This window comes from Hyperoodon ampullatus (assembly GCF_949752795.1).
Source record: "Hyperoodon ampullatus genome assembly, chromosome: 4".
Lineage (NCBI taxonomy): Eukaryota > Metazoa > Chordata > Mammalia > Artiodactyla > Ziphiidae > Hyperoodon > Hyperoodon ampullatus.
Genome location: NC_136917.1, coordinates 31471949 through 31498217, shown reverse-complemented (window position 1 = coordinate 31498217; position 26269 = coordinate 31471949). Strand labels below are relative to the sequence as shown.

General features: G+C 52.3%; 1 protein-coding gene across 1 annotated transcript in view; it reads left to right on the top strand.

Moving 5' to 3' along the window:
• The window catches only part of MYO1F (myosin IF), a gene marked incomplete at its 5' end in the record, with an annotated part of 30656 nt that extends 6059 nt beyond the window's left edge, over positions 1-24597 (top strand). The window contains 27 exons of the mRNA XM_079703757.1: positions 1301-1438; positions 1839-1928; positions 2011-2105; positions 2494-2581; positions 2707-2796; positions 4669-4800; positions 4967-5101; positions 5342-5474; positions 5681-5877; positions 6623-6703; positions 6812-6898; positions 7734-7820; positions 8316-8483; positions 9635-9720; positions 13058-13139; positions 14632-14738; positions 15198-15296; positions 15385-15529; positions 19863-19977; positions 20066-20235; positions 20886-21031; positions 21396-21542; positions 21734-21882; positions 22361-22444; positions 23038-23233; positions 23311-23480; positions 24209-24597. Of these exons, the coding sequence (XP_079559883.1) occupies positions 1301-1438; positions 1839-1928; positions 2011-2105; positions 2494-2581; positions 2707-2796; positions 4669-4800; positions 4967-5101; positions 5342-5474; positions 5681-5877; positions 6623-6703; positions 6812-6898; positions 7734-7820; positions 8316-8483; positions 9635-9720; positions 13058-13139; positions 14632-14738; positions 15198-15296; positions 15385-15529; positions 19863-19977; positions 20066-20235; positions 20886-21031; positions 21396-21542; positions 21734-21882; positions 22361-22444; positions 23038-23233; positions 23311-23480; positions 24209-24285 (3294 nt within the window). The 3' untranslated portion in view covers positions 24286-24597. The remainder of the gene's footprint in view (positions 1-1300; positions 1439-1838; positions 1929-2010; positions 2106-2493; positions 2582-2706; positions 2797-4668; positions 4801-4966; positions 5102-5341; positions 5475-5680; positions 5878-6622; positions 6704-6811; positions 6899-7733; positions 7821-8315; positions 8484-9634; positions 9721-13057; positions 13140-14631; positions 14739-15197; positions 15297-15384; positions 15530-19862; positions 19978-20065; positions 20236-20885; positions 21032-21395; positions 21543-21733; positions 21883-22360; positions 22445-23037; positions 23234-23310; positions 23481-24208) is intronic.
• Positions 24598-26269: the final 1672 nt, after the last annotated feature.

The following is a 26269-nucleotide window of genomic DNA, read 5'->3' as shown; positions in this document are numbered from 1 at the left end:
GCTTCTCATCCACCTCTGCCCTACAGTTGCCCATGCTGACCCTCCTGCTTGATCCCTGCCTGAATTCCTTCCCAGATGGGCCCAGCACACCATCTCCATTCCCCACAATCTGCCTGGCAAACCCTGGTCATCTTTGAAGACTTGACTTTGGTTCCCAGCATCTTGGGGGTTTTTCCTCTGAAGCTGGGTTTCTTTCTTTGCCCTTGTCCCTTGTTTGTTCAATAGGTCCTCCCTGCTGGGACTAGCAAGGACTCAATCCCAATCCCTGCCCTCCAGGAGCTCCAGGTCTGGGGCGGGTAAGGGGCTTCCCAGAGGAGGGACATCTTGTCTGAGCATGAGTTCACCAGACAGGAGAGCTGCAAGCCACCATCACTCTGTGTGCTGGACTCCTCCATGGCAGGGGTATATTGAACGGAGGCAGAGGGGGCCTGAGAGAGCCAGTGTGCTTGAGTGTTTTAGGCACTGGATGAGTTCATTTGGGCTGAGAGAGCATTCCTGGCAGGCTTCCTGGAAGAAGGGTTTTGAGGAGCACCTGTGTCTGAGTCTCCTTGTTGGGGCCTAAGGAAGGTGTCATCTGATGAAAAGCTGAGGGAGGGAATGAGAAGGCAAAGTGGGAGCCTGGGAAGGTGCAGGAGATGACTCTCTGAGGATGGAGAAGCCCACGGCAGGGGTGGTGGGAAGGCTGTGCGAGCTGAGGACCAGAGTCACAGCCAGGCACAGAGGCAGAGATCACAGACACATGGCGGCTAAGAGAATCTCAGAGGATGGCCTAGGATGACCCCGAGGGAGGAGGATGGGAATGGGAGGAAGGAGTCCATCTCCAGGTGGAAGGGGTGGCAGCGGGTCAAATGCCATGGAGAAGTCAGGGACTCAGCCTGGACCAAGGCAGGGAGAGCGGGGCTGGGGACGTGAGAAGCAGGGTGGGGACTCCGCCATCAAGCCTTCTCTGATGCCCTCCTCTCCTCCCACAGCCACCAGAGTCCCAAGCACACTCTGCCCTGCTGGGCCAAGCATCGCTGTCTCCTTTATGGCAACGGGATACTAAGTAGAGGCGTGGTGGGACCAAAAGAGAGTGTTGAGGGATGTATCCGAGCTGTCATTCTGTCTGGCCTCCTTTGGGACTAGACCTTGCCTACCTCTCCTGGTGTCCCGGAGATACAGAAGAAGGAAGGGAGGTGGTGGGGAAGGGGACAGCATCAGAAGCTGATGATGGAGGTGAGCCAGGAGGGGGTGCTGAGGCACCATCCCCCGCCACGCCCCCTGCAGGGGCTCATCGCCACCCCGCGGCCCCCACCCCCAGGGCAGCAAGGAGCGTTTCCACTGGCAGAGCCACAATGTGAAGCAGAGTGGTGTGGACGACATGGTGCTGCTGCCCCAGATCACCGAGGACGCCATCGTGGGCAACCTCCGCAAGCGCTTCATGGACGACTACATCTTTGTACCCTGGGCCGCGGGCGGGGTGGGCAGACGAAAGACAGAGGGACAGGAGGATGACTGACCAATGGATGGAGAGATGGTGTGCGGATGAGAGCAGAGAAGGATGGCAGAGGGACTGCAGCATGGAAGGGACACACATAACTGAGCTCAGGAATGGGGGGACACTTACTGCAGTAAGAGCGCTGGGTGTTAGGACAGGGGACAGGCGAGTGACAGCAGGGCCCCGGTTGGGGGTGGTCCTGGTCCTCACTGCTCCCTCTGCCCCAGGGGTAGCTCAGCCACAGCATAGTCTATTCTCGCCATTCTGGATCCAGATCAGTTTTTTCCTAAGAGACCCAGGGTGCATCTGAGGGACAAAGCCTGCCGGGACACTGCATGGCCCTTAACCCTCCCCCAACCAGACCTACATCGGCTCCGTGCTCATCTCCGTAAACCCCTTCAAGCAGATGCCCTACTTCACTGACCGTGAGATCGACCTCTACCAGGGCGCGGTGAGGCCGGGGCCGGGTGGGAGGCACAGCCCCAGGACCCCCGGGCCCTAGCCCTAGGCTGAGCCCAGACCTCCCCCGCCAGGCCCAGTACGAGAATCCCCCGCACATCTATGCCCTCACAGACAACATGTACCGGAACATGCTCATTGACTGTGAGAACCAGTGTGTCATCATCAGGTACAGAGTCAGGGTCCCAGACCCTCGTGCTCAGGCCCCGCTAAAACAGCATCATCACCCCAGGGAGGTGTACTTGGAACTCCTGATCCAAACAGAGCCTCGTTGTCCCTCTCCGCCTCTGGCCCTGCTTTACTTTTCTTGTCACCATCTGACCCATGATATATTTTATGTATTCATCCTGTTATTGCCCATCTGTCCCACCTAAATGTCAGGAAGACAGACACTTGGATCTGCCTTGTTCACTATTGTATCCCCAATGCCTGGACTATTGCCTGGCACACAGTAGGTGCCATTCATTCAGTGAATGAATGAATGATTGATCAGACACTGGAAAGAGCACTTCCCCCACCCCTGGTCACTCATTATTCCTCCCCTCACCCACCCCCAGTGGAGAGAGTGGAGCTGGGAAGACGGTGGCAGCTAAATACATCATGGGCTACATCTCCAAGGTGTCGGGCGGAGGCGAGAAGGTCCAGGTAAGGCGAAACAGAAAGAAGGGCTGAGTCTCCCCACTCTGCACGGTATTTCATCCCCCCCACCCCGAACTCCCACACCCCCCGTCAGTCTGACCTCTTCCCACCCCACCTGCTTCTTTCCCCAGCATGTGAAGGACATCATCCTGCAATCAAACCCACTGCTGGAAGCCTTTGGCAACGCCAAGACTGTGCGCAACAATAATTCCAGTCGCTTTGTGAGTCTCTGCAGCCTGCTTGGAGCAGATGCTCCCTCCACACTGACTCACTGACCTCTCTCTCTCTCTCTCTCTCTCCCCCCCTCTCTCTCTCTCTCTCTCTCTCTCTCTCTCTCTATCACCTGTATTCTCAAGAATACAGGAAATACCTGCTCCTTACTGGGAGACTCATTTCCTGTTCATGGTTCATCTGAAAAAGAGTTCCCCATCAGCATATCTGTGGAGGCCATGACATGTCTGTGTAGTGTTCTTGAATACTCCTCCTCCAGCTGCAACCAGGCTACGTCTGTTCCTATTCACATTTCAGGTCCCATTTATTCCCTCATTCATTCTTTCTTTCATCATGTGGTTCTTGGAGTCCTTCTTTGTGTCAGGTGCTATGCTGAGCCTAATGGAAGACAGAGTAGGTAAATGGATTTGGATTTATCATCAGTTTCTGTCACGGCTTAGAAGTGTGGCTTGGACAAAGAAAAACAATGTAACCTTGTGGGGCTCCTCTGCTGGGATGGGGATGCTGTTAATATCCATCTCATAGACCTCAATAATTTCAGTAAATGCCTGAAATGGAAATGGATTAATGAATTAAGACACTAATGATATTTTTTAATTTCCCTAAATATTATTAGTTATAGTTATTAGCTATATTTTTATTTTCTAATATATTTTATAATATAATTATATTTGAAGTATCTTCTCCAACATTTTACTGTAAAATTTTTCATATACATGGAAAAGTTGAATGAATACTACAGTGAACGCCTGTATGTCCATCTCCTAGATTCTACCATTAATAGTTTACTATACCTGCTTAATCGTATCTCCATTCATCCATTTTTTTTGATGCATTGCAAACTAAGCTGTAGACATCATACCTTTCCCCCCAAACACTTCAGCATGTAGATCATTAATTATAGTCCAATATAATTTTGCAGTTCTCTTTTATTTCTTTTAAAGTAACAGCAAAATGTATAAATCTAAAGGGGACCATTCACTGAGTTTGGACAAATGCATACACCTGTGCAACCCACACCCCTACCGATATACAGAACATCACCACCTCTCCAGAAAATTCCCTCTTGTCTCTTTCTAGTTGATCTCTACTCCTACTTTACCCCAGAAGCAACCACTCTGATATTTTCTTTTTTCACCGTGGATTAGTTTCAGCAGTTCTAGAACTTCGTATAAATGGAATCACACAGTGTGTGTTTTCAAACTACTAATGCACACCAAAACATGAATGAATCTCAAAAATATGTAATTCTATTTTATTTTATATAGTTTTATTATACAATAGAATAAGTATTTGTCATACATTGTAGGTGTTTAATTGTGTAGTATGATGATGTCATTTGTACTGTAATTGGATGTAGGTGGCAGAAAGGAGAAATAAGGGGCTTGTCTGCCTTCCAACCTCCAGCCAGAGTGGAACCCAGATGGTGTCAGAGACCAAAGATGGTGTGGGTCCCTTGCTCTGGGCTCAGGGACAGCATATGGGAGACACCCAGGATCATTGGAACCAGTAGCATTCCACAGAGACATGGAGGCCTCTGTGTTATGGTGAAGGGACTGGGGAGCTGTCAATAAACTGTGATACTTCTCTGTGCCAGGCACAGGGCTAAATGCCCCAAGTGAGGGCTTGAATCATCAGAGAGGGAGGAAAAGGCATTCCTGGCCCAGGACACAGCTTAAGCAAAGGCTGGAGGGAAAGAGCTGGTGAAAAGAACAATAAGTGGGAGGTGAGGAGAGAAAAGCAACTTGAGGTCACGTGGCGAAGAGTGACAAAGAGGCCAGGCTCATAAGACCGATCCCCAATCCTTCCTCACCTGCAGCCCTGGGACCCTGGGGGTGCTGATGTGGCTCTCTCGGGTTCAGGGCAAGTACTTTGAGATCCAGTTCAGCCGCGGTGGGGAGCCAGATGGGGGCAAGATCTCCAACTTCCTGCTGGAGAAATCCCGAGTGGTCATGCAGAATGAAAACGAGAGGAACTTCCACATCTACTACCAGGTGCGCGGAAGGGGGCCGTGGGGCTGGGGCAGAGGGAGCCCCACCTGGAGCCCAGGGGGAGACAATGGGAGGGTCAGCATTTGGAAGCCCATGACAGTGAGGACTTGGGGATTACGAGGGCTGTGCCAGTCCATCACCACATGCATGAGCATCGTTTGCCCTCCAGCTGCTGGAAGGGGCTTCTCAGGAGCAGCGGCAGAACCTGGGGCTCATGACCCCCGACTACTATTACTACCTCAACCAAGCAGACACCTACAAGGTCGACGGCACCGATGACCGGAGCGACTTCAGTGAGACTCTGGTAAGCACCAGCTGCCCCTCCAGCCCCGGGAAACATCCCGTGTTACAAATTGGGAAACAAAGGCCCAGAGAGGGGAAGGAACTTGCCCAAGGTTACCGAGCAAATGAGTGACAGAGCCAGGACAGAGGCCCAGGTGTCCTGACTCCCCAAGTCTGTGCCTTGGCTCCCAAAACCTAACCCAGGGGGCAGGCTGGAGGTCGGGATTTGTGGCACAGGCTCTGTCCCTGTTGTGCCCCCCAGAGTGCCATGCAGGTCATCGGGATCCCGTCCAACGTCCAGCAGCTGGTCCTGCAGCTTGTGGCAGGGATCTTGCACTTGGGAAACATCAGCTTCTGCGAAGATGGGAATTATGCCCGGGTGGAGAGTGCAGACCGTGAGTGTGGGTGCTGTGGAGGGCGGAGTGGAGGCATGTACGCATGTGTGACCTGCTTCCTCCTTGTGTGGCCCCCCTGGGGGTAAGGTCCCATGAGGACAAGATCGGTGTCACTGGGCAAAATGGGGAGAGATGGGGGCGCTCACATGAAACCCAAGAGCCCGGCCGACTGCTCCCTTCCCCCCACCCGCCCCATCACCTGGCAGTCTTGGCCTTCCCCGCCTACCTCCTGGGCATTGACAGCGGGCGGCTGCAGGAGAAGCTGACCAGCCGCAAGATGGACAGCCGCTGGGGCGGGCGCAGCGAGTCCATTGACGTGACCTTGAACGTGGAGCAGGCGGCGTACACTCGGGACGCCCTGGCCAAGGGGCTTTACTCCCGTCTCTTCAACTTCCTCGTGGAGGCAAGTGGGGCCGGGCGTGGGAGAGGAGCTCGGGGACAGCACCAGGCTCTGGGCTTGGACCAGCCCAGAGGCAGTGGAGGGGGGCGGGGGAGGGGGGGGCCTCTTGACTGTCATGACCCGTTGGTGGGCATGACCTCACCAATGCCCAGCCGTAGGAGGCGTCAAGCAGGGCAGGAGGTGATCTGATGGGAGATTTAGGGGCTTCCTGGCTGTGGCATGGAGCCCAGGAAGGAGGGATCTATTGGAAACGTCCAGACCTGGACTGAGATGGGGGCTGTTGGGATGGACAGGGGTGGGTGCATTTGAGAGCCACGAGGTGGGGGGGGTGCTGTCAGGAGGACAAAGTGATGGACTAGATGGGGGTAGATGAGAACGGGACGTGTCAAGGTCAAGAATAGTGACTGTAGTAGCCAACATTCCATAGCACCTAATGCGTGTCCGCTATGGTTCTGTTTTCCATGCATCAGTTTATTTAATTCTTAGAAAATAGACCTCTAAGAGAGTTACTACTATTACCCATTTTAAAGATGAGAAAGTAGAGGTGCAGAGGGGTTAAGGGGCAGAGCCAGCTCCCAAGGCAGGAACCCAGATGTTCTAACACCTGGATTTCTCATAGGAATGACCGATGGGGGTAAGGGTATGCACAGAGGTGGGGAAGGTGGGAGGGGACCCAGCCTGTGAACATGGCTAAGAGCATTTCAAGAGAGTGGCAGGCCACTCACCTAGTGTCCCCACCGCATCACAGGCCATTAACCGTGCCATGCAGAAGCCCCAGGAGGAGTACAGTATCGGTGTGCTTGACATCTATGGCTTTGAGATCTTCCAGGTACGTATGACACTGCCACCGGCCCACGGCCACTCTAGGGTGGCCCAGTGGCCCCGGAGCCTCCAGGATCAGCCCACTCAGGGAAGCATTCTTTCCCTCTCTTGGCAGAAAAACGGCTTTGAGCAGTTCTGCATCAACTTCGTCAACGAGAAGCTACAGCAGATCTTTATCGAACTCACCCTGAAGGCTGAACAGGTGGGCAAGGGCAGCCAAGTGGCCAGGAGCAGGGGACATGGGGGGTGGGGGCAGGACCATGAAGGTTGCCAAGCAACCAGGGCACACCCCAGCCCCACACTGGCACCTGTCTCTGCTGACCTGTCCAAGCTCCTTCCTTCAGGAGAGGTTTTCTGCCTCTGAAGGTTTGACAAGGGCTAGGGAATAGCCTCTTTGTTCACAGCTTCAACAGTTATTTATTGAGCACCGGCTGTGTACCAGGCACTGTCTGCAGTGCTAGGGAGACCTCCGTGAACAGGACAGACAAAAATCTCTGCTGTTTTCATTCAACCCGTCCCATAGAAGCAGAGCCTGAGACTAGGTTTCAGGGCAAATACCAGGACGTGACTGAGGAAGTGAGAAAGGGATTTTTTTTTTAAACCACCATTCTTTTCTTTTTTTTTTTTTTTTGTTTGCCCACTCCATGCGGGATTTTAGTCCCCCGACCAGGGATGAAACCCATGCCCCCTGAAGTGGAAGCGCAGAGTCTTAACCACTGGACCGCCAAGGAAGTCCCCAGAAAGGGATTTTTTTTAAAGAGCCAAATAGGATGTATTCATGAGAAGGTCACACTTCAGGCAACTGGGGCTCAATTCTTGGACCCCTGGGGAAACTTCCGACCTGCCCCACACGGGGGAATGGGCTTTGTTATCAGAGACAGTCCTAAGTGATGAGATGGGAAGAGGAGTTATATGGGGGGTGGGGGGGAACATCTGTCACACCTCCTTCACCCATCCTCATGAAGCTCAAATTCTAGAAACACAGGCACCTTTGCCCAGACACCTGGTCCCATCCCTGCCCCCTTTGCCGCCACCAGGAGGAGTACGTACAGGAGGGCATCCGCTGGACCCCCATCCAGTACTTCAACAACAAAATCGTCTGTGACCTCATCGAAAACAAGCTGGTGAGGGCCAGGGCAGACCTGGGGGTTCTCACTGGGCCCCGGAGCTGGGCTTGGGAAAGCTGGGAGAGCCGGGGTGGTTCCAGCCCCCGTAGGCCCTTCTCACCCATGCTCCCCCTTGGGCAGATGGAGCCCCACTGACGATAACTGTCGGCCACCTTGCCCATACACTCTGCTTACCTGCTCACCTTTCACTTATTCACTCAACAAACATCCCCCCAGGCAGGCTGCTGGGGATAGAGGGGTCAAAGCTGACAGGTCCCCCCACCATCTCAGTCTGGGGAAGGGATACAGGCATGGATCCCTTATTGGGTCCCCCACCCTCTCCTGCACCAGCAAGCTTCCACAGCAGCCCCCATACATCTGGGCACCCCCCCAGCACCTTTTGCTCTTGTATTTGGAAGCCTCTCCTCTCCCTCCCCAATGAGCGAGATGGGGGCAGGGCCGGGCCAGGCTGATCCCTGCCCCGCCCACCCCACCCGACGCCTGCGCCCGCAGAACCCACCAGGCATCATGAGCGTCCTGGACGACGTGTGTGCCACCATGCACGCCACGGGCGGCGGCGCCGACCAGACGCTGCTGCAGAAGCTGCAGGCGGCCGTGGGCACCCACGAGCACTTCAACAGCTGGAGTGCCGGCTTCGTCATACACCACTACGCGGGCAAGGTGCGCCCCACCCCCGCCCCCATGGACCCCAGGGGGATTCCGCCCAGACCCCCAGCCAGGGCTGAAGAGCTCCACCGACCCCCTTCTCCAGCCCTCCCCCAACTGGCCAGAAACACAGACTCCCTCCCACTGACCCCCAAGAACTGGCCTGTCACCCCAACCCATGGCCCTTCAGCCGGGGCTGTGGAACCCACTGGCCCCTGATCAAGCCCACAGCTCTCGCAGCTAACAGGACAGCCCCCCCTACAGGACACAAACTCCCCCCCATCAACCCCAAATTAAGCAGCAGACCCCCAAGCCCCAACTGAGCTGTAAGCCCTGACCCAGGACACAGCCCCCCTCCTTCTGATCTCAACTTGGAGTCCCCAGGGCCACGTGGCCAGCCGCCGCCTGCACGATAGGCTGGAGCCCCCTACACACAGACCCCTAGCCAAGGCTTTAGAAATCCACTGGCCTCCGACCCTGGCCATGGTCCCCCTCCCCAGTTTACAAGACTGAAGACTCTCCCACTGACCTTAACATGGGCAGCGAAGAACCTCAGGGGTCCCCTGGCCATACTGAAGCCCACCAATCCCTAAAATGGGCTGGAGCTCCCATTTTCCCTCATCAGGAAGTAGCCCAGACAGGAACTATGCAGGGCACCACCCCTTGGGGATGGCAGACCCAGCCCAGAAGCCTGGCCAAAGCCTCCCCCCACCAACCCCCAGCCAGTGCTGTAACCCTCCTGACACAGTCCCCCAGCCCCCAGCCCCGCAACCAACCCCAATACAGATGCTCAATCTGACCTTTTGACACCAAATTCAGTCGTGGAACCCCGGGGCCCACCCCTGCCAAGATTGCAGCCCCTCACCCCCCAATCTGAGCTCTAACAGTCACCTCCCCATCCCTCGGATCCAGCCTGCAGCCCCCGCCCCCTAATCTGGACTGTAACCCCCATCTTCCCTCACCTCTGACCCAGACTGTAGCCCTAACCCTCCAACCCCACCTTGAACATCAGACCTCCAGGGCCCCCAGGCCCATGCTGCCCCCGACCCCCCATTTTGAACTGTAGACACCACCCAGTCCTCTTACCCCAGAGCAGGCCCCCACAGGACGCCCCCCCCCGACCCTCTGCCTAAGTCCCTCACTCCCACCACGTCGCCTTCCTCCAGGTATCCTATGACGTCAGCGGCTTCTGCGAAAGGAATCGTGATGTCCTCTTCTCCGACCTCATAGAGCTGATGCAGACCAGTGAGCAGTGAGTGGTCCCAGGCGGGAGCCTCTGGGCAACTCCTTGTGGGGATGGGGGAGGCCCAGAGACCACCCCATCTTCCCCAGAGCTCCCATCACACCATAAACTTTGGGGGGCTGGCTGTGTTTCTAATGACTGGTTCTGATTAAACAGTAGCCCGAGGTCCACAGGCGGAAGTGAGGAAAGCCCTAGCAGCAGTTCCTTATGGCCCTTCCAACGCTGCCCTCTGCAAACCCAAGCATCTGTGCTGGTGTGGACAGCTTCCCTTTTTATGCAGTGAAAACACATCTCGCTATACATTTTTCTGTATTAATATGTATGGATCCATCTCCCTGATCACAGCAGCATACCGGGTTCCATCTTTTTATACCTCAAGATTTTATTCAAGCGCTGCTGTGTACCAGGCATCATTTGAACTTTTGGGGGTAGAGGACTGAACAGGTCAGAGAACACCGCTGCTCTCATCAAGCTGACAGCCAAGTGGCGAGACAGACATTGAACTAGAGGGAAAAAAAGGCAAATAGAGGGCTTCCCTGGTGGCGCAGTGGTTGAGAGTCCACCTGCCAATGCAGGGGACATGGGTTCGTGCCCCGGTCCGGGAAGATCCCACATGCCGCAAAGCGGCTGGGCCTGTGAGCCATGGCCGCTGAGACTGCACATCCGGAGCCTGTGCTCCACAACGGGAGAGGCCACAACAGTGAGAGGCCCGCATACCACCCAAAAAAAAAAAAAAAAAAAAAAAAAGGCAAATAGAATATAGCATGAGTGAAAGTTCTAAGACAGTGGTTCGTATAGTGCTGAAAGTGTGGTTACTAGACCAGTAATGTCAGCATCCTCTGAGCTGATTACAAACATAGAGTCTCAGGCTCCACCTCAGATGGATTGAATCAGAATCTGCATTTTAGCAAGACCCCAGGAGTCATGTGTACATTAGAGTTTGGGAACCATTGATTTAGAGCAATGCTGTCCAATATTATTCCACATCCAATAGAACTGAAGCCACACACATAGTTATTTTTAAATGGCCTGATTCAGGTATAAGTTACATACCATTAAATGCATCCATTTTAAGAAATGGTTTTTAGTAAATGTTCAGAGTTGTACAACCATCACCACAATCCAGTTTGGAACACGTGCATCACCCCAAAAGATCCTTCATGCCAAATTGCAGTCAATCCCATTCCTGCCACCCGTGTAGTTTTAAACTTTCTGGTAAGCACACTTAAAAAGTAAAAAGGTGCTGCACAACAATGTAAATGTACCTAATACCAGTGAATAGTACAGTTTTAAATGATTTAAATGGTAAATTGTATGTTGTTTTGTGTATTTTACCACACATACACACACACAAAAAGAAAGCTATGTGTACATAACAAAACACATCTGCTGGTCAGATTTCGTCTAGGGTTTGTTCTTTTTAAAAAACAGAATTGTAGTAAAAGATTTACCATAGAACTAATTGTCTGTGGAATATTAAATGGTGAAAGAATTTTTTTAAGAAAGTAAAAAGGTGAACAAGTAAAACAGGTGAATTTTTTTAATGTTTTCTTTAGCTACCCAAAGTAGCATTTTAATATGTAATCAGTACTAAAAAATTATCGATGAAATACTTACATTCTCTTTTTCCATACTGCATACTCTTTGAAATCCAGTGTGTGTTTTAACACTCACAGCATATCTCAATTTGGACGGGCCCCGTTATAAGGGCTTCAGGAACCACGTGTGACCCATGGCTGCCATATTGTAAAACACAGAGTTAGAGCTGTGGTTCACAAAGTGGGGTCCCTGGACCAGCACCCTCAGCACCACCAGAAATTATTGTTAGAAATTATTGGCCCCCAGTCCAGACCTGTGAATGAGAACCTCCAGGGGCGAGGCCCAGCTATCTGTGTTTCAACAAGCTTTCCTGGTGATTCTGGTGCCCACTGAGGTGTGAGAACCACTGGGACAAGTGTGAAGAAAAACTAAGTTGGTAAGGGGTAGACAGTGAGGAGGGCATCATTCATTTTTTTCTTTCTTTTAGTTGTGATAAAATACACAAAATATAAAATTTACCTTTCTACCCATTTTAAAGTATACAGCTCAGTGGCATTAAGTATTAAGTACATTCACAATGTTGTATAACAATCACCACTATTAGGTTCAGAAACATTTCATCACCCTAAACACATACTCTGCATCTATTAAGCAGTCCACTTCTTCTGGGTTATGGTGGTTAGGGAAGATCTCACTGAGAAGGAGGAAGAAGCTGTGAATGTAACAATGTTACCAAACCAAACTCGGGCCCCTAGCTCAATGCGCAGCAAAGCCAACCCCCTGACACTGCGTGGTGGTGAAGGAAAGTACAGCATTTATTGCAGGGCCAAGCAAGGAGAATAGGCAGCTCATACTCAAAAGACCCAAACTCCCTGATAGCTTTCAGGGAAGGGTCTTTAAAGACAGCATGAGGGAGAGGGTCACAGGGTGTGTGATCAGTTCATGCACAATTTTCTGATTGGCTGATGGTGAGGTAACAGAGTGATGTTTCTGGAATCTCCATCATCAACCTTCTGGTTCCAGCTAATCTGGGGTCTATGCACTGGTGGTCAACATATAGTTAGCTTCTTCTACCTGATGGGGGTTTTAATATCTGCAAAACAACTCAAGGATATGGCTCAGGATATTATCTATGGCCCTTGAGGAGGAACTAAAAGTCCTTAACTTTGTTTTATGGCTGAACTATTATTATTTTGTCTTGCTTGGCTGCTTTCCTTTGTTTCTGCATTTTCTCACTTTCCTGATTAAATTTGCTCTTTGGAACTCAGAGAAGGCCTGGGAGGCTAAAACTTTTCTACAAACAAGAGGCAGGGGACATGGCAGGGGATTCTGTCTCCGGGAAGGCCCCACAGGGTCCTGCTCGGTTTCACCAGAGTGAATTTAACTGATCCCCCATTGATGGACACTTAGGTTGTGCCCATCTATGGCTATCACAAACAGAGCTACAGCAACAAGATCCTTGTCCATATTTCTTTGCACACACGTGCAAACCTGTGCCTGTAAGAGGTTCCTCCCAGGGGACCTGCCCCTGTTGCCCGAGATGCTGCATCACTTAGCTTAACTTTGTTCTATTTTACTTGCTACCCAAGTCATACATGGTCATGGAGGAAAAAGTAACAGTACAAATAAATCAAGGAACCAAAAAGACAAAACAAACTTTCTGATTCTCACCATCACACCCCCTAGCATTAAGGAAGAACCATACTGTACAGCATGTCCTCTGGGTCCCAGGCACCTAGTCAGCCCACCTCTGGGAGGGCACCCAAGTTCCAGCTGTACCTCCGACCTCCCCTCTATCCCTACCCAGGGCCTTCCTCCGGATGCTGTTTCCCGAGAAGCTGGATGTAGAAAAGAAGGGCCGCCCCAGTACAGCCGGCTCCAAGATCAAGGTGGGCATGGGGAGGGATGGGTCCATTTCCCTCATTCCAACGTCAATCCCTCCCCCATTCCAGGGCCTCTGCCCCTCCCTCTGGCACCCTGTTCATCAGGGTCTTCTTCCAGCTCTGGGGTTAAGGAGCTTGGACCAGCTTCCTTAATGTCCTCCTAACTCCCTAAATCCATAAGTGAACCATCATCCTAATGTTTTCTGTTTTTTTGGTCTTTTGGTCATGTCACTTTTTTCTTAATTGTGGTAAAATATACATAAAATTTAACATTTTAACCATTTTTAAGTATACGTCTCAGCAGCATTAAGTACATTTGCATTCGTGCCACCATCCTCACCATCCATCTCCATAACTTTCTCATCTTCCCAAACTGAAACTCCGTCCCCATGAAACACTCACTCCCCATCCTCTCCCCCAGCCCCTGGCCCCCACCATCTAGTTCCTGTCTCTATGGATCTGACCCTTCTAGGGACCTCCTATAAATGGAATCAGACAGCATTTATCCTTTTGTAACTGGTTTATTTCACTGAGCGTATCTTCAAGGTTCAAGCATGTGTCAGAATTTCCTTCCTTTTTAAGGCTGAATAATACTCCATTTACGGATATACCGTTTTTTCTTATCCATTCCTCCATTGATGGACACTTGGGTTGTTTTCACCTTTTGGCTATTGTGAATAGTGCTGCTATGAACATGGGTGTCCCATCCTAATAATATTTCAATAACCATATATGGGGCACTTATCAGTGCTGGCAGCAAACACAAGACACTTTACAGACGTGGGACTAGTCCCATCTGGCAGATGGCAGGCCAAGGCTCAGAGAGGTGCAGTCACTGACCCAGATCACACAGCAGAGCTGTGATCCACACCAGGGTCTCTCCTGCCGCTCCCCCGATCCTCCCACCTGGAATGATTTCCTTTCTAGTCTCCCCTGAGAGACTAAAATGCACAACCCTAGCCTCTCAGACACACACACGTGATTCTCTGCTTCCAAAGTACTGTGCCCCAAACGACAAGCAGAAATTTCTGGGCAACATGCTCCCACATGCTCAGTTACTCCATCAACAAACATTCAACAAGAGAAGCCACCACAAGGAGGAGCCCACGCACCGCAACGAAGATTAGCCCCCGCTCGCCAAAACTAGAGCAAGCCCGCATGCAGCAACGAAGACCCAACGCAGCCAAAAATAAATTAATTAATTTAAAAAAAAAGTTCACTGAGCACTTATTATGTGCCAGGCTAAGTGGTGAATATGGCAGACATGTGAGCTCCTGGTTTGCGGTTTGAGGGTCAGGTAGACGCACCATATTAACCCCATGTGATATGTGCTGACAGAGTCACGTATGGAATGGACCGGGGACACCTGAGCCCGTGGTCCGTCAGGTGCCACACACCCAGCCAGTGTGTCCTGTCTCTTGTATTCAGGGTGGGAAGAGAGAGGGGCCAGAGGGTCACATCTGTGCTCCCCACCCCCACTTTCTCCCCGCTCCCTTAGAAACAAGCCAACGACCTGGTATCCACGCTGAAGAAGTGCACCCCCCACTACCTCCGCTGCATCAAGCCCAACGAGACCAAGAGGCCCCGTGACTGGGAGGAGAACAGGTGACCCCCCCGGCCCCGTCTGGGCCAGTCCACACCAGCTGACCCTCCCTCCACAACCCCCTCAGGGTCGTGGGACCCATCAAAGGGCTCACCCAAGCCGACCCCTAGGACGAGCGCAAAACCCCTCAGGGCCCCAGGGTTATACCTACACTGATCAAGACCCCAAGGGAGGACCCCAGACTGTATGTAGGATGCCCCAGGGACTAACACAGTCCCTCTCATTCCCCAAACCCCACGTGCCACCCCCTGAAACTGAAACTGACCCCCGAACAAACACAGATCCCCCAGAACCGAGGCCCCCCCAATGCACAAAACTAACTCTCAAGCAGGCCCCTGTGGCCAGCAGTGAACCTCCCTCCCTAGACCTCAGAACTCACCCCCTAAACTGCCTCCAGCACGAATCCAGACACCCCCCCAACTCCCAGGACCACCAGGGGACTCAGGCTGCCCTCCCTCCAGGGTCAAGCACCAGGTGGAATATCTGGGCCTAAAGGAGAACATCAGGGTGCGCCGGGCAGGTTTCGCCTACCGCCGCCAGTTTGCCAAGTTCCTGCAGAGGTGAGGCGCCCTCCACCACACACACCCTGGCCCCAACACCCAGCCGCCCTGCTAGCTGCTCAAACCCTCCCCTGCCCTCCCCCTTCAGGTATGCTATTCTGACCCCCGAGACGTGGCCGCACTGGCGTGGGGACGAGCGTCAGGGGGTCCAGCACTTGCTGCGGGCGGTCAACATGGAGCCAGACCAGTACCAGATGGGGAGCACCAAGGTCTTCGTCAAGAACCCTGAGTCCGTAAGTGTGTGTGAGAGACAGATAGACAGACACCAGCATCACCTGCATGGTCCTGCTCTTGAGGCCACTGTGCGACTGTGGGCACGCTTCCTCTCCCCTCCAAGCCTCAGTTTCTCCATCTGGAAAGTGGGGAGAGTCATAGCCACACCGCAGGATCAGGGCGAGGATTAGACAAAACAGAAAGTCCGAGGCATGGTGCCTGGCATGTAGTAGGTGCTCAAAAAAAAACTGAATTAGCTGAACGGTCCATGGGGGCCAGGAAGCAAGTGAAGAAACACATGGCCGCCTGTGGTGACATCCCCTTGGAGGAGATAAGAACTCACAGCTTATCCAGAATGTCTTTTTCTTTTTTTTTTTCTTTTGGCCGTTCCATACAGCTTTCAGGATCTTAGTTCCCCAACTAAGGATTGAACCCGGGCCCTCAGCAGTGAAAGCCTGGAGTCCTAACCATTCACTGGGCTGCCAGGGAATTCAGAATGTCTTTTCGACCCTTCCTTTCTTCTTTCTTTCCTCCATCCCTTTTTTCTTTCTACCATCTTCATTTTTCCCTTTGCCCTCCTTCTTCCTATCTTGTTTTCTTTCTCCTCTTTTCTTCTTTCATTCCTTCATTCATGAACACATTTGAGTCCCCAGGCCTGAGATTCAGGTCAAAGTGGCAATTTTCTTATTCCAAGACCTGACCTATTCGGGCCCTGATATTTCCAAGACAAACCTCATTCCACATCCTCCAATATAGGAATAATCCCTTTCAGTGCGGTGTCATCAGCTCTTAGCCCATATATATGCGTGAGATGGATATTTTATTTTAACTACTGGACCGTCAGGGAATTCCCAGCTCTTAGCCTTTTATGAAAAGGCTAGAAGCACCACTGACATTATGCCACCTCTGCTTCCAGGGGCAAAAGCAAACAAACAAAGCAGCAATGACAAAGAAGTTCTGGGGATCTAATGTACAGTGCAGTGATTATGGTTGACAGTACTGTATTATATACCTGAAATTTGCTAAGAGAGTAGGTCTTCAATGTTCTCACCACAAGAAAGACATGGTAATTATGTGACAGGACAGAGGGGTTAGCTAACCTATGGGGTAATCATTTTGCAACATATATGTGCATCAAATTAATTCATGTACACTTTAAACTTACATGGTGTTATATGTCAGTTATATCTTAATAAAGCTGTGGGGGAAGTTTTTTAAAAAGCAACAATGACAAGAATAACAAAAAACCAAGGCTAGGAATCCCCTAAGGGCCCATCTGGCCCCCTGCTTCAGTGCAAGGATTGGAAAGCAGACAGGGAAATGGTCATCTCAGTGAGCTGTACTGGTTCACCAGACTCCCAAGGGAATCTTAGGTTCCCCAGCCCAGGACAAGCTGTAGCACCAGGGAAAGGTATGCTGGGGACGTGGGCCAGGCCCAGCTGGGTGCCCATCACCTGCATAATCATGGCACCTGCTCTATAGCATCTCAGGGACTTTATGAAGACAACCAGGAGATTGTCTGCATGATTCCCTCGATGTTACTGTAACTTACAAGTAACTATTCTCTCATCAAAGCAAAAACATAACACAGTGGGGTAGAGCCTCTAGAGATTTCATAGCTACAAAAATAATCTATCTTGGGAGGTCCAGATTCTTCATCCCCCAAATGTGTCTGCATCTACCTCCTAGAGCTTTTCCCTATGGAGGCAATTTGCTCCAAGAAATAAAAACAGTCTAGAATCAAAGCATACAAAGTAGATATTGTTAGCAGTAGAAACTTAGCACAAACCAAAATTGTCCATGGCTAAAACTGCACCTGTAAGAATTTAAGTGGTAATAGATAAGAAAGAAAGGAAACAGGGAGCAGAAGGGAAAAAAAAAGGAAAATGGGAGGGAAAGAGAGAGAAAGAGAATCCAGCTTGCTGGTTACTGGCACATTGCAATATCTGACTCTGAAAGGAAAAGATAAAAATTGACACTGAAAAGAAACAGACAAAATAAAGCTAGCGCTGCCTAAGACGATAGAAGGTAAAATCAAATTTTGACCAAAATTGAAGTCTGCACATTTTGAGGTGCAGAAGGTGAATCAGCTGGAAATAATGAAATTCACAAAGGTAAAAGCTTGCCGGGAAAGTTTTATAAGGAAAAAGACTGAAAATTTGCACAGGAAAAAACCTGATCCTGATGAGAATAATTTTAGTAAAACGGAAACAAGTTAACTGTGCTAGATCAAAAATTGATCAAAGAATTAAATTACTTAATGGAGTTGGAGCCTTTCTCAACTAAAAATGCACTTATGTTAGATTTGGATTTTGTTTCTTCTAAACGTGGACTCAAAATACCTTGAATGTGTTACACACCTATCGGCCTTCATGGCCCATCATCCCAAGTGTATTAGTTTCCCAGGGCTACTATAACAAAGTACCTGGATGGCTTAACACAACAGAAATTTAATTTCTCACATTTCTGGAGGCTAGAAATCCAAAATCAAGAGCAGGGCCATGCTCCCTCTGAAGTTTCCAGAAAAGGATCCTTCTTCGCCTTTCCCTAACTTCTGGCGATTGCCAGCAATCCTTGGCATTCCTTGGTGTGTAGACGTATCACCTCTACATCCTTAGTGTATAGTCTCTGCCTCTGGCAACACATGGCCTTCTCCTCTGTGTGTCTGGGTCCAAATTTCTCTCTTCTTATAAGGACACCAGTCAGACTGGATTTAGGGCTCACCCTACTCCAGTATAATCTCATGTTAACTTGGTTACATCTGCAAAGACCCTCTTTCCAGATGAGGTCACAATCATAAGTTCCCACCGAGTGGATAGGAGTTTTGGGAGAATGCTATTCAACCCAGTACACCAGGGCCAAGCTCAGATTTGGGGCACACCCACCCCTGCCTTTCCCAGCATAAAGGAGATGCCTTTAAAACTCTGGAGACAGGAAGATTCATTTCCCAAACTGAAAACACATCCTCTTCACTGGGCAGAAATCACAAGGTTGGAGGACACCTGTCCTGGTTGATTGGCCCACCCCCAGTTCTGCATGGTGGTCTCCCTTTACTCATAACTGTCCTTCCCTCGGCAAACCACAGAATGCATTTACGTGCCCTCCAGACACCCTATACAAGACATTACTTGAATGTGCTTTGCACACATACCCATGGACCCACAGAGTATTGGTCTGAGAATCAAAAGAAGATGTAAATGCCAGTCAACTCCCTGCAACCTGTGAACCTGTGATTTTTTTTTTCCTGGTGAGAACTCCCCACTTTTTATGCACAGTTATTAAACACCCACAGCTTTAAAAGTCCTTCAAGGTATATATTTTTAAAGTGAGAATTCTTTTAGTCCTGGCAGGGAAGCCTGGGGCTTCTGGGAGACATCAGCCACCTTGGTCAGCAAAGTGGCAGCCATGCTTTCAGCAGTGATGTGATATTTGTGTATTTGAGAAACCCCTCTGGGTGAAATGTCAATTATTTTTCTAAATAAAGCCCGACTTTATTTTCAGTACGTTTCCCATTTTCACTGGTTGACAATGCTGTCCCTTCTGTCACTAAATTTCCATTTGAATTATGACATTTCCCCATCATCCATCCTGGTCCAACTGGTTGTTCTATTCTTTGACCAGCACCCCATTGTTTTTACTACTGTAGATTTGTAATATTTTCATATCCAGTAGGTTCCTTTCCCTGATATAGTCACTGGTTATTATTCCAGATGACTTGCTCTAATATAGTTTATTCTCTAAGTCCCCTGTGGGTGGAGACTCTTAAAATTCAAAAGCCTTTTCTTTGCTTTCTATGAAAGCTTCCTTTCCAGGGCTGCCACGGATGGGTGTGCAGGTTGTATACTGCACAACCATGTGGTAGCTGGTCACATCCCAGTCCTATCCATCAGATTTTCACATCTGCAGTACTTTGTTGGTTTTCCAAGATACACACTGGTTTGCATTTCTAACATCTCTGAAACTGAAGTGTACCTCACATGGATGACATTCCATAGCTTAATTAGCATGAGAAACCATGATGTTACACCATTTCCGGTAAGACCACACAGCTAGTAAGTGGCAGAGCTGGGATTTGAACCCAGCAAGACAAACCTGCAGTTATAATTTAATGCAGAAGATTGTGCCCCGTATTGGGACACAACCCAATGCACAGTTTAATGCAGAAGATTGTGCCCCGTATTGGGACCCTGGGTCCAGTCATTTGGAGAAAGACAAAATTTTTTGCCCACAGTGTAAGAGCATGTGTGCGGGTGCCTGTCAGCAAGAGCACGTGGGTGGGGTGGGCTCAGGGGAAACTGGAGACTGTGTTCCCCGGGGAGATGCCAGGACCCACCGGCCCTCCTTCTTGTCCAGCTCTTCCTTCTGGAGGAGATGCGAGAGCGCAAGTTCGATGGCTTTGCCCGCACCATCCAGAAGGCCTGGCGGCGCCACGTGGCAGTCCGGAAGTATGAGGAGATGCGGGAGGAAGGTGAGAGGCTGCAGGTGGGAGGCTGAGGACAGAGGGGCCTGGAGGAGCCAGGCTGTGACCTCTGCCCCCCCACCCTGTGTCGCCACAGCTTCCAACATCCTGCTGAACAAGAAGGAGCGGAGACGGAACAGCATCAATAGGAACTTCGTTGGGGATTACCTGGGCCTGGAGGAGCGGCCGGAGCTGCGTCAGTTCCTGGGCAAGAGGGAGCGAGTGGACTTTGCTGACTCGGTCAACAAGTACGACCGCCGCTTCAAGGTGAGGCACTAGCAGGCGGCCACATCTGGGACTCTGACCCCAGCCTGGCCACCTCCCACCAGAGGTACACCCTCCCCTGGCCCAGACACACCTGCCCACAGGTATAGGCTCAACTAATGTAGGTACAGCTGTCCATCAAATACGCCCTCGTGTAGCCCAGACACACCTGTCCATCAGACACATCTTCACCTGGCCAGACACATCTGTCCATAATTACACACTCACCTTGTTCAGAAGCCCTGACCACAGATTCACCTTCACTTATCCTGGACCTATCTAACCATTAGGTACATTCTCACCCAGTCTAGACAGACCTCTCAGTTAGACACACCTTCACCTGGCTCAGATACACCTGTGCACAGGTAAACTCTCATCGGTCCTGGGCACCCATGTCCAGCAGGCATACCTTCACCTACCCTGTACCTGTTCACTGCGCAAAAACCCCTTTCTAGCCAATATACCCTTACTTAACCTCCTGTTTCTTACATAAAGTAACCACTCATGTAGCTTCACATGGAGGGACCCTCACCTGACCTGTCCTTCACCTGACCTGCCAGGGCTACCTCTCTGCCTGGGGTTGATCCCCTGGGGCCAGGCTGCCGACGCCCGGGGCTCCTGCCACCAGTCTCTCTGGTTTTGCATCCTCATAGGCCATCAAGAGGGACTTGATCCTGACGCCCAAGTGTGTGTATGTGATCGGGCGGGAGAAGGTGAAGAAGGGACCTGAGAAGGGCCAGGTGCGTGAGGTCCTGAAGAAGAAGCTGGAGATCCAGGCCTTACGGGGAGTTTCCCTCAGGTGGGGCTCCCACAGGCACCCCCGCCAGCCCCCTTCATTCTCAGCTGCCCTTTTACTTGTTACCCCATCTGTCACCCTGAACATCTTACCTGCTGCTGTACCTGCAACCTTCACTTGGTCCTACCTGTCACCTTCACCTGCCCTCGCATTCATGATCCTTATTTGCCAACAGCACCTGTCCCCTCACCTGACCCTTACCACCTTTTCCAGCTCCTTGCCACCTCTCCCGTTTCCCCCCACCTGTGTAACCCCTCACTTGCCCCTTACCTGACCCCTGACCCTCCCCTGTCGCATCTCAAATGTCAGTCCTTCTGCCAGCCTCACCTGTCACTCTCACCTGCCTTTCCTCCCGCCCCTCCCCCAGCACGAGGCAGGACGACTTCTTCATCCTCCAAGAAGACGCGGCCGACAGCTTCCTGGAGAGCGTCTTCAAGACCGAGTTCGTCAGCCTCCTGTGCAAGCGCTTCGAGGAGGCGGTGCGGAGGCCCCTGCCCCTCACCTTCAGCGACACGTACGACCCTCACCTCCTGCACCATCCTCGGGCTGGGCACAGTGCTTCCTCCTCCGCCTCACGGACCGGCCGAAATAAGCCCGTGCTTCGCCCCCTCCCACCCCAGCCCGGGTCCGGCAAGGATGGGATGGGGAGGTGACCCCCTCTTGGGGGGAGGTGGGGACCCCCACAGCTTCCTCCTCTCCTCACAGACTACAGTTCCGGGTGAAGAAGGAGGGCTGGGGCGGAGGTGGCACCCGCAGCGTCACTTTCTCCCGTGGCTCCGGCGACGTGGCGATGCTCAAGGCTAGCGGCCGGACCCTCTCGGTCGGCGTGGGTGACGGACTGCCCAAAAACTCCAGTGAGTCTACGCCCCTAGGGGCGGGACCAGCCATAGGGACCAATCAAGGCTGTGGGGGCGGAGCCAGTGGCGCGGGCCAAGGGTGGGTGAGGGCCATGGAGGGGCGGGACTTGAGAGACCGAAAGAGAGAACGCGGCCGTGAAGAGGGCAGGGCTCGCGAGGTGACCAATGAGTGGGCGAGAAACATGGAAGGGGCGAGGCCAGGGAGTCCACCCTTGAGCCGACTATGAATGGGGAGAGCCTTGGAGTGGGCGGGCCCAGGAACCAATAAGAGATAGGTTCCCGGAGGGGCGGAGCCAATTATTGGGCGGAACCAGTGTTCCAGTAACTAAGGGGCTCCCACCTGATGGGAGAGCCAGTGAGCCGGGGGGGCGGGGACCGGGGCGGAGCCACAGAGTGGATTGGACTTGTGGGCGGGGCCAAGAACCTTGTCTAGTCACCACTCAAATCCCTACATCTTTTCCCCTTTCCCTTTCAGAGCCTACACGGAAAGGAATGGCCCAGGGAAAACCCAGAAGGTCGGCCCAGGCCCCTACCCGGGCAGCTCCCGGGCCCCCTAGAGGTGAAGAAACACCCCCCACTAAGTGTCTTCCTTGCCTCTTGTGGGCTCCAAGGCCTAAGCCAGACCTCTTGTCGACAGGATCTAACAAGCAGAGTTGACCATGCTCTTCTTTTCTGTCCAGAACTCTCCATAGCTCCCCATCTCCCAAAGAATAAAGCCAAAGCTTAGTTTGGTATTCAAAGCCCTTCAGAATCCGAACCCAGCTAACCACTGAACTCTTCTCTCCTCCCACCTTACACTCCTGTCATGCAAGCTACATCTTATTTTGCCAACTTACCAAATTTGTTCTTACCTCCAGGCCTTTGCTTGGGCTGTTTGCTCTGCCTGTCTCCCAAATTCCTACTCCACTTGAGCTCTTATTCATCCTCCAAGACCCACCCACAAAAACCCTCCTACAGAAGAGGGTAGGGGAAAATCTTACCCCTTCAGAGTCTCCCTCTAGGGCCTCCTAGCCCCAGGGTCTCTCCCTCCAGGCCATTCCTTACCATACTTGGTTAAGAGTAGCTGCCTCTTCCCTCAGACAGGGAACTTGGAGCCAAGTCCCCCCAAATCCTCCTAGCATCACCCTGACAAATGCCCCCATCTCATTGCAGGCCTGGATCGCAATGGGGTGCCTCCCTCTGCCAGAGGGGGCCCCCTACCCCTGGAGTTCACATCCAGACGGGGCTCCCAGAAGCCGCCACAGGGCCCTCCTTCCTCAGCCTTGGGGGCCAGCAGACGCCCACGGGCACGGCCCCCCTCGGAGCACAACACAGAATTCCTCAATGTGCCTGACCAGGGCATGGCTGGGTAGGTGGTGTGGGAGGGCAGCCCCAGGAGGTGGGGGAGTGTCTGGGGCTAAGACGAGTGCCTCCATGTGCCCACAGCATGCAGAGGAAGCGCAGCATAGGGCAGAGACCTGTGCCCGGTGTGGGCCGACCTAAGCCCCAGCCACGGACACATGGCCCAAGGTGCCGGGCACTGTACCAGTACGTGGGCCAAGATGTGGACGAGCTGAGCTTCAACGTGAACGAGGTCATCGAGATCCTCATGGAAGGTATGTGTGCCAGGGCAGAAATGGGAGGAGCCAGGGTCTGGAGGTCACCTCCTAAGCCACCCTGGGAGCCTGGCCTCACTTGTATCGCACCCCGTACCCCAGCCTCATTCTTCTCACCTGTCAAGCACTAGGACTAATAGCAGAACCTACTTGTGAGTAGGAAATGGGCCATGTCTGGATGGCCCAGGCCTCCAGACCTCCTACCTTGCCCCTGGGTTGCCCCTAGAGGAGCCTGGGACTCAACAGCACCCTCTGCAGGTGGGTAGGGGAACCCTTAGGGGTCATTCCTTGTTCCACCAAGGGGATTATGGGGAGGGACCTATAGGAGGAGATGGATGAGGGACTAGCACAAGTGAATGGTCTAGAAAATGTCAGAGTGTGAGCCAGTGGCAAGGAAAACCCACACGTTGCTCCCTCCCTTCCTTCTGTCTTCTCTTTTTTTTTGGAAGTCCCCTAAAAGACATGTTTTTTCTTTTCTTTGCCGCACCGCTCGGCTCGTGGAACGTTAGTTCCCGGACCAGGGATCAAAACCGGGCCCTCGGCAGTGAGAGCGCAGAGTCCTAACCACTGGACCGCTGGGGAATTGCCCTTCTGTCTTCTCTTTTCAGCTTCTGCCTTATGCCAGGCCAGTGCAGACGAATAAGACAGAAAGACAGACACAGAGCCAGCATGAAAGGCTTTCTCCGGAGCGGGCTGAGCTCAGCCTCACGCTCTCTTCTCTCCCACAGATGCCTCAGGCTGGTGGAAAGGCCGGCTGCATGGCCAGGAGGGCCTTTTCCCAGGAAACTACGTGGAGAAGATCTGAACGGGACAGGGGCCTGGGATCCTGCCATCCCACCTGCCTGCCTGGATCCTGCCAGGAGCCAGGCCCTGCAATGCGGGTCTCATTTCCCTTGGCTGCACTGGCCAGAAGGTCCAGTCCTGTGGCCTCCAGCCCAGCCTAGGCCAGGTCCTGGGTCTAGGGGTCACCACTTAAGCCACCCCCGGGCCCTGGCTTCCTCCAAGGCACACCTGTTTCCTCCTGTGTCAAACAGGGCTAACAGCAGAACCTACCTCCCAGCTGCCTTGTGAGTAGGAAGTGAGTTGTGTCCTGCAGGCAAAGTGCCGGGCACAGTCGGGGGGACCTTGACAAGCTTGACTTCCCTCGTTTTCTAACCACTGGGGCAATAAATGTTTGCCGAGTGAAAACATGAGTTAACTTACTGAGCCCCAACAAGGACCACCTTCTCACAACCCTGTGGGGTGGTAGCAGTGAATATCCCACTTTACAGATGGAAAAATGGAGGCTCAGAGAGGTTTAGTCACTCACCCAAGATTGCACAGAGCCAAGTCTTGAACTCAGATATGCTTCTGCCCCTCACAAAGCTTGAGTTGGTCTCACTTGCTAGCTTCCAGAAGCTGCATGCCAGCTTTCCTGCAGCAAATGTTCCAGTGGGTCCTGTCAGCTTTGACTCTGCACCACCCCCAAACAAACTGGGACCCTACTGGACCCTGACAAAGGAGGCAGGTCCCACATGGCCCCCCATAATTCACCCTGAATCACCCCTGAACCCTGACCCCCACCCCATGTCTATGTTTTCTTAGCCCTCACTCACCTGGCATCAGGACCAGTTCTGACATTCGAGGGCCCTGGCCTTCTGCACTTATTGTCATGGTGAAGAGGGGGTCAGCCTAGCTACCAGTCCCCTCCAGCTGTCTCTTGGTCCCCGCAGCTGTCTCCAAACCAGTGCCGGAGTCTGAGCCTTTCAGACCTCCCTGCAGGTGCAGCTGAAACCTTAGGTCTGAGCCTAAGGATACTGGCTTTCCAAATGAACAACCGCTCCGTGCTCAGCCCCACAAAGAGCAGTCAGTCTGGGAGAGATGGAGCCAGATGGGTGGGGTCAGGACTGAGCCAGAGAAGGGACAGGGGCTGGAGCAGGGGAGGGAGATGCAGAGAGTGTGGACGTTGCTGGAGGAGCCAAGAAGGATGAAAAGGGTCAGCAGACCTTTTTTTTTTTTTTTTTTTACATATATTTTTTGGCTGCGTTGGGTCTTCCCTGCTGTGCGCGGGCTTTCCCTAGTTGTGGCGAGCGGGGGCTACTCTTCCTTGCGGTACGCGGGCTTCTCGTTGCGGTGGCTTCTCTTGTTGTGGAGCACGGGTTCTAGGCGTGCGGGCTGCAGTACTTGTGGTGCGGGCTTAGTTGCTCCGCGGCATGTGGGACCTTCCCCGACCAGGGCTGGGAACCCATGTCCCCTGCATTGGCAGGCGGATTCTTAACCACTGCGCCACCAGGGAAGCCCTGGGTCAGCAGATCTTGATGGCAAATACCACACAGAGTGATCTATGCTGTGATGGGAGGACTCCAGGCAGAGGACACCTACCCACCTGGGGGATGGGAGATGAGGTATCAAAGAAAGACTGGTCAGCAGAGCCTTCTGTAGAATCTACACCTACCTGGGAGGCTGAGTGTGGCTGGGAAAAAAAAATCCCAATTTTGCAACTGGGTCTCAAGAGCCTTTTATTAGCCAATCACTATACAAAAGCATTTAACCCGTCCCTTGAATGTCCCTGGTTCTCTGCATCTGTGATTTTTGCCCCTCCACTGCCCAGTCACCACTGTGTCTCTCTGCAAGACTTAGATTGGGGGACAGAGTGGGGGAGGACTGTGTGAGCCACAACCTCATCAGCTGGGCATTTCCTGGTGCTGAAGGGGAATGAGGGCCTCTGTCTCCCTTCTCTGCCCTAGAATTCATCATGCAGGCTGCCCCCCCTCCTGGCACTTTGGGGTACAGCCCTGTGGCCCCACTGC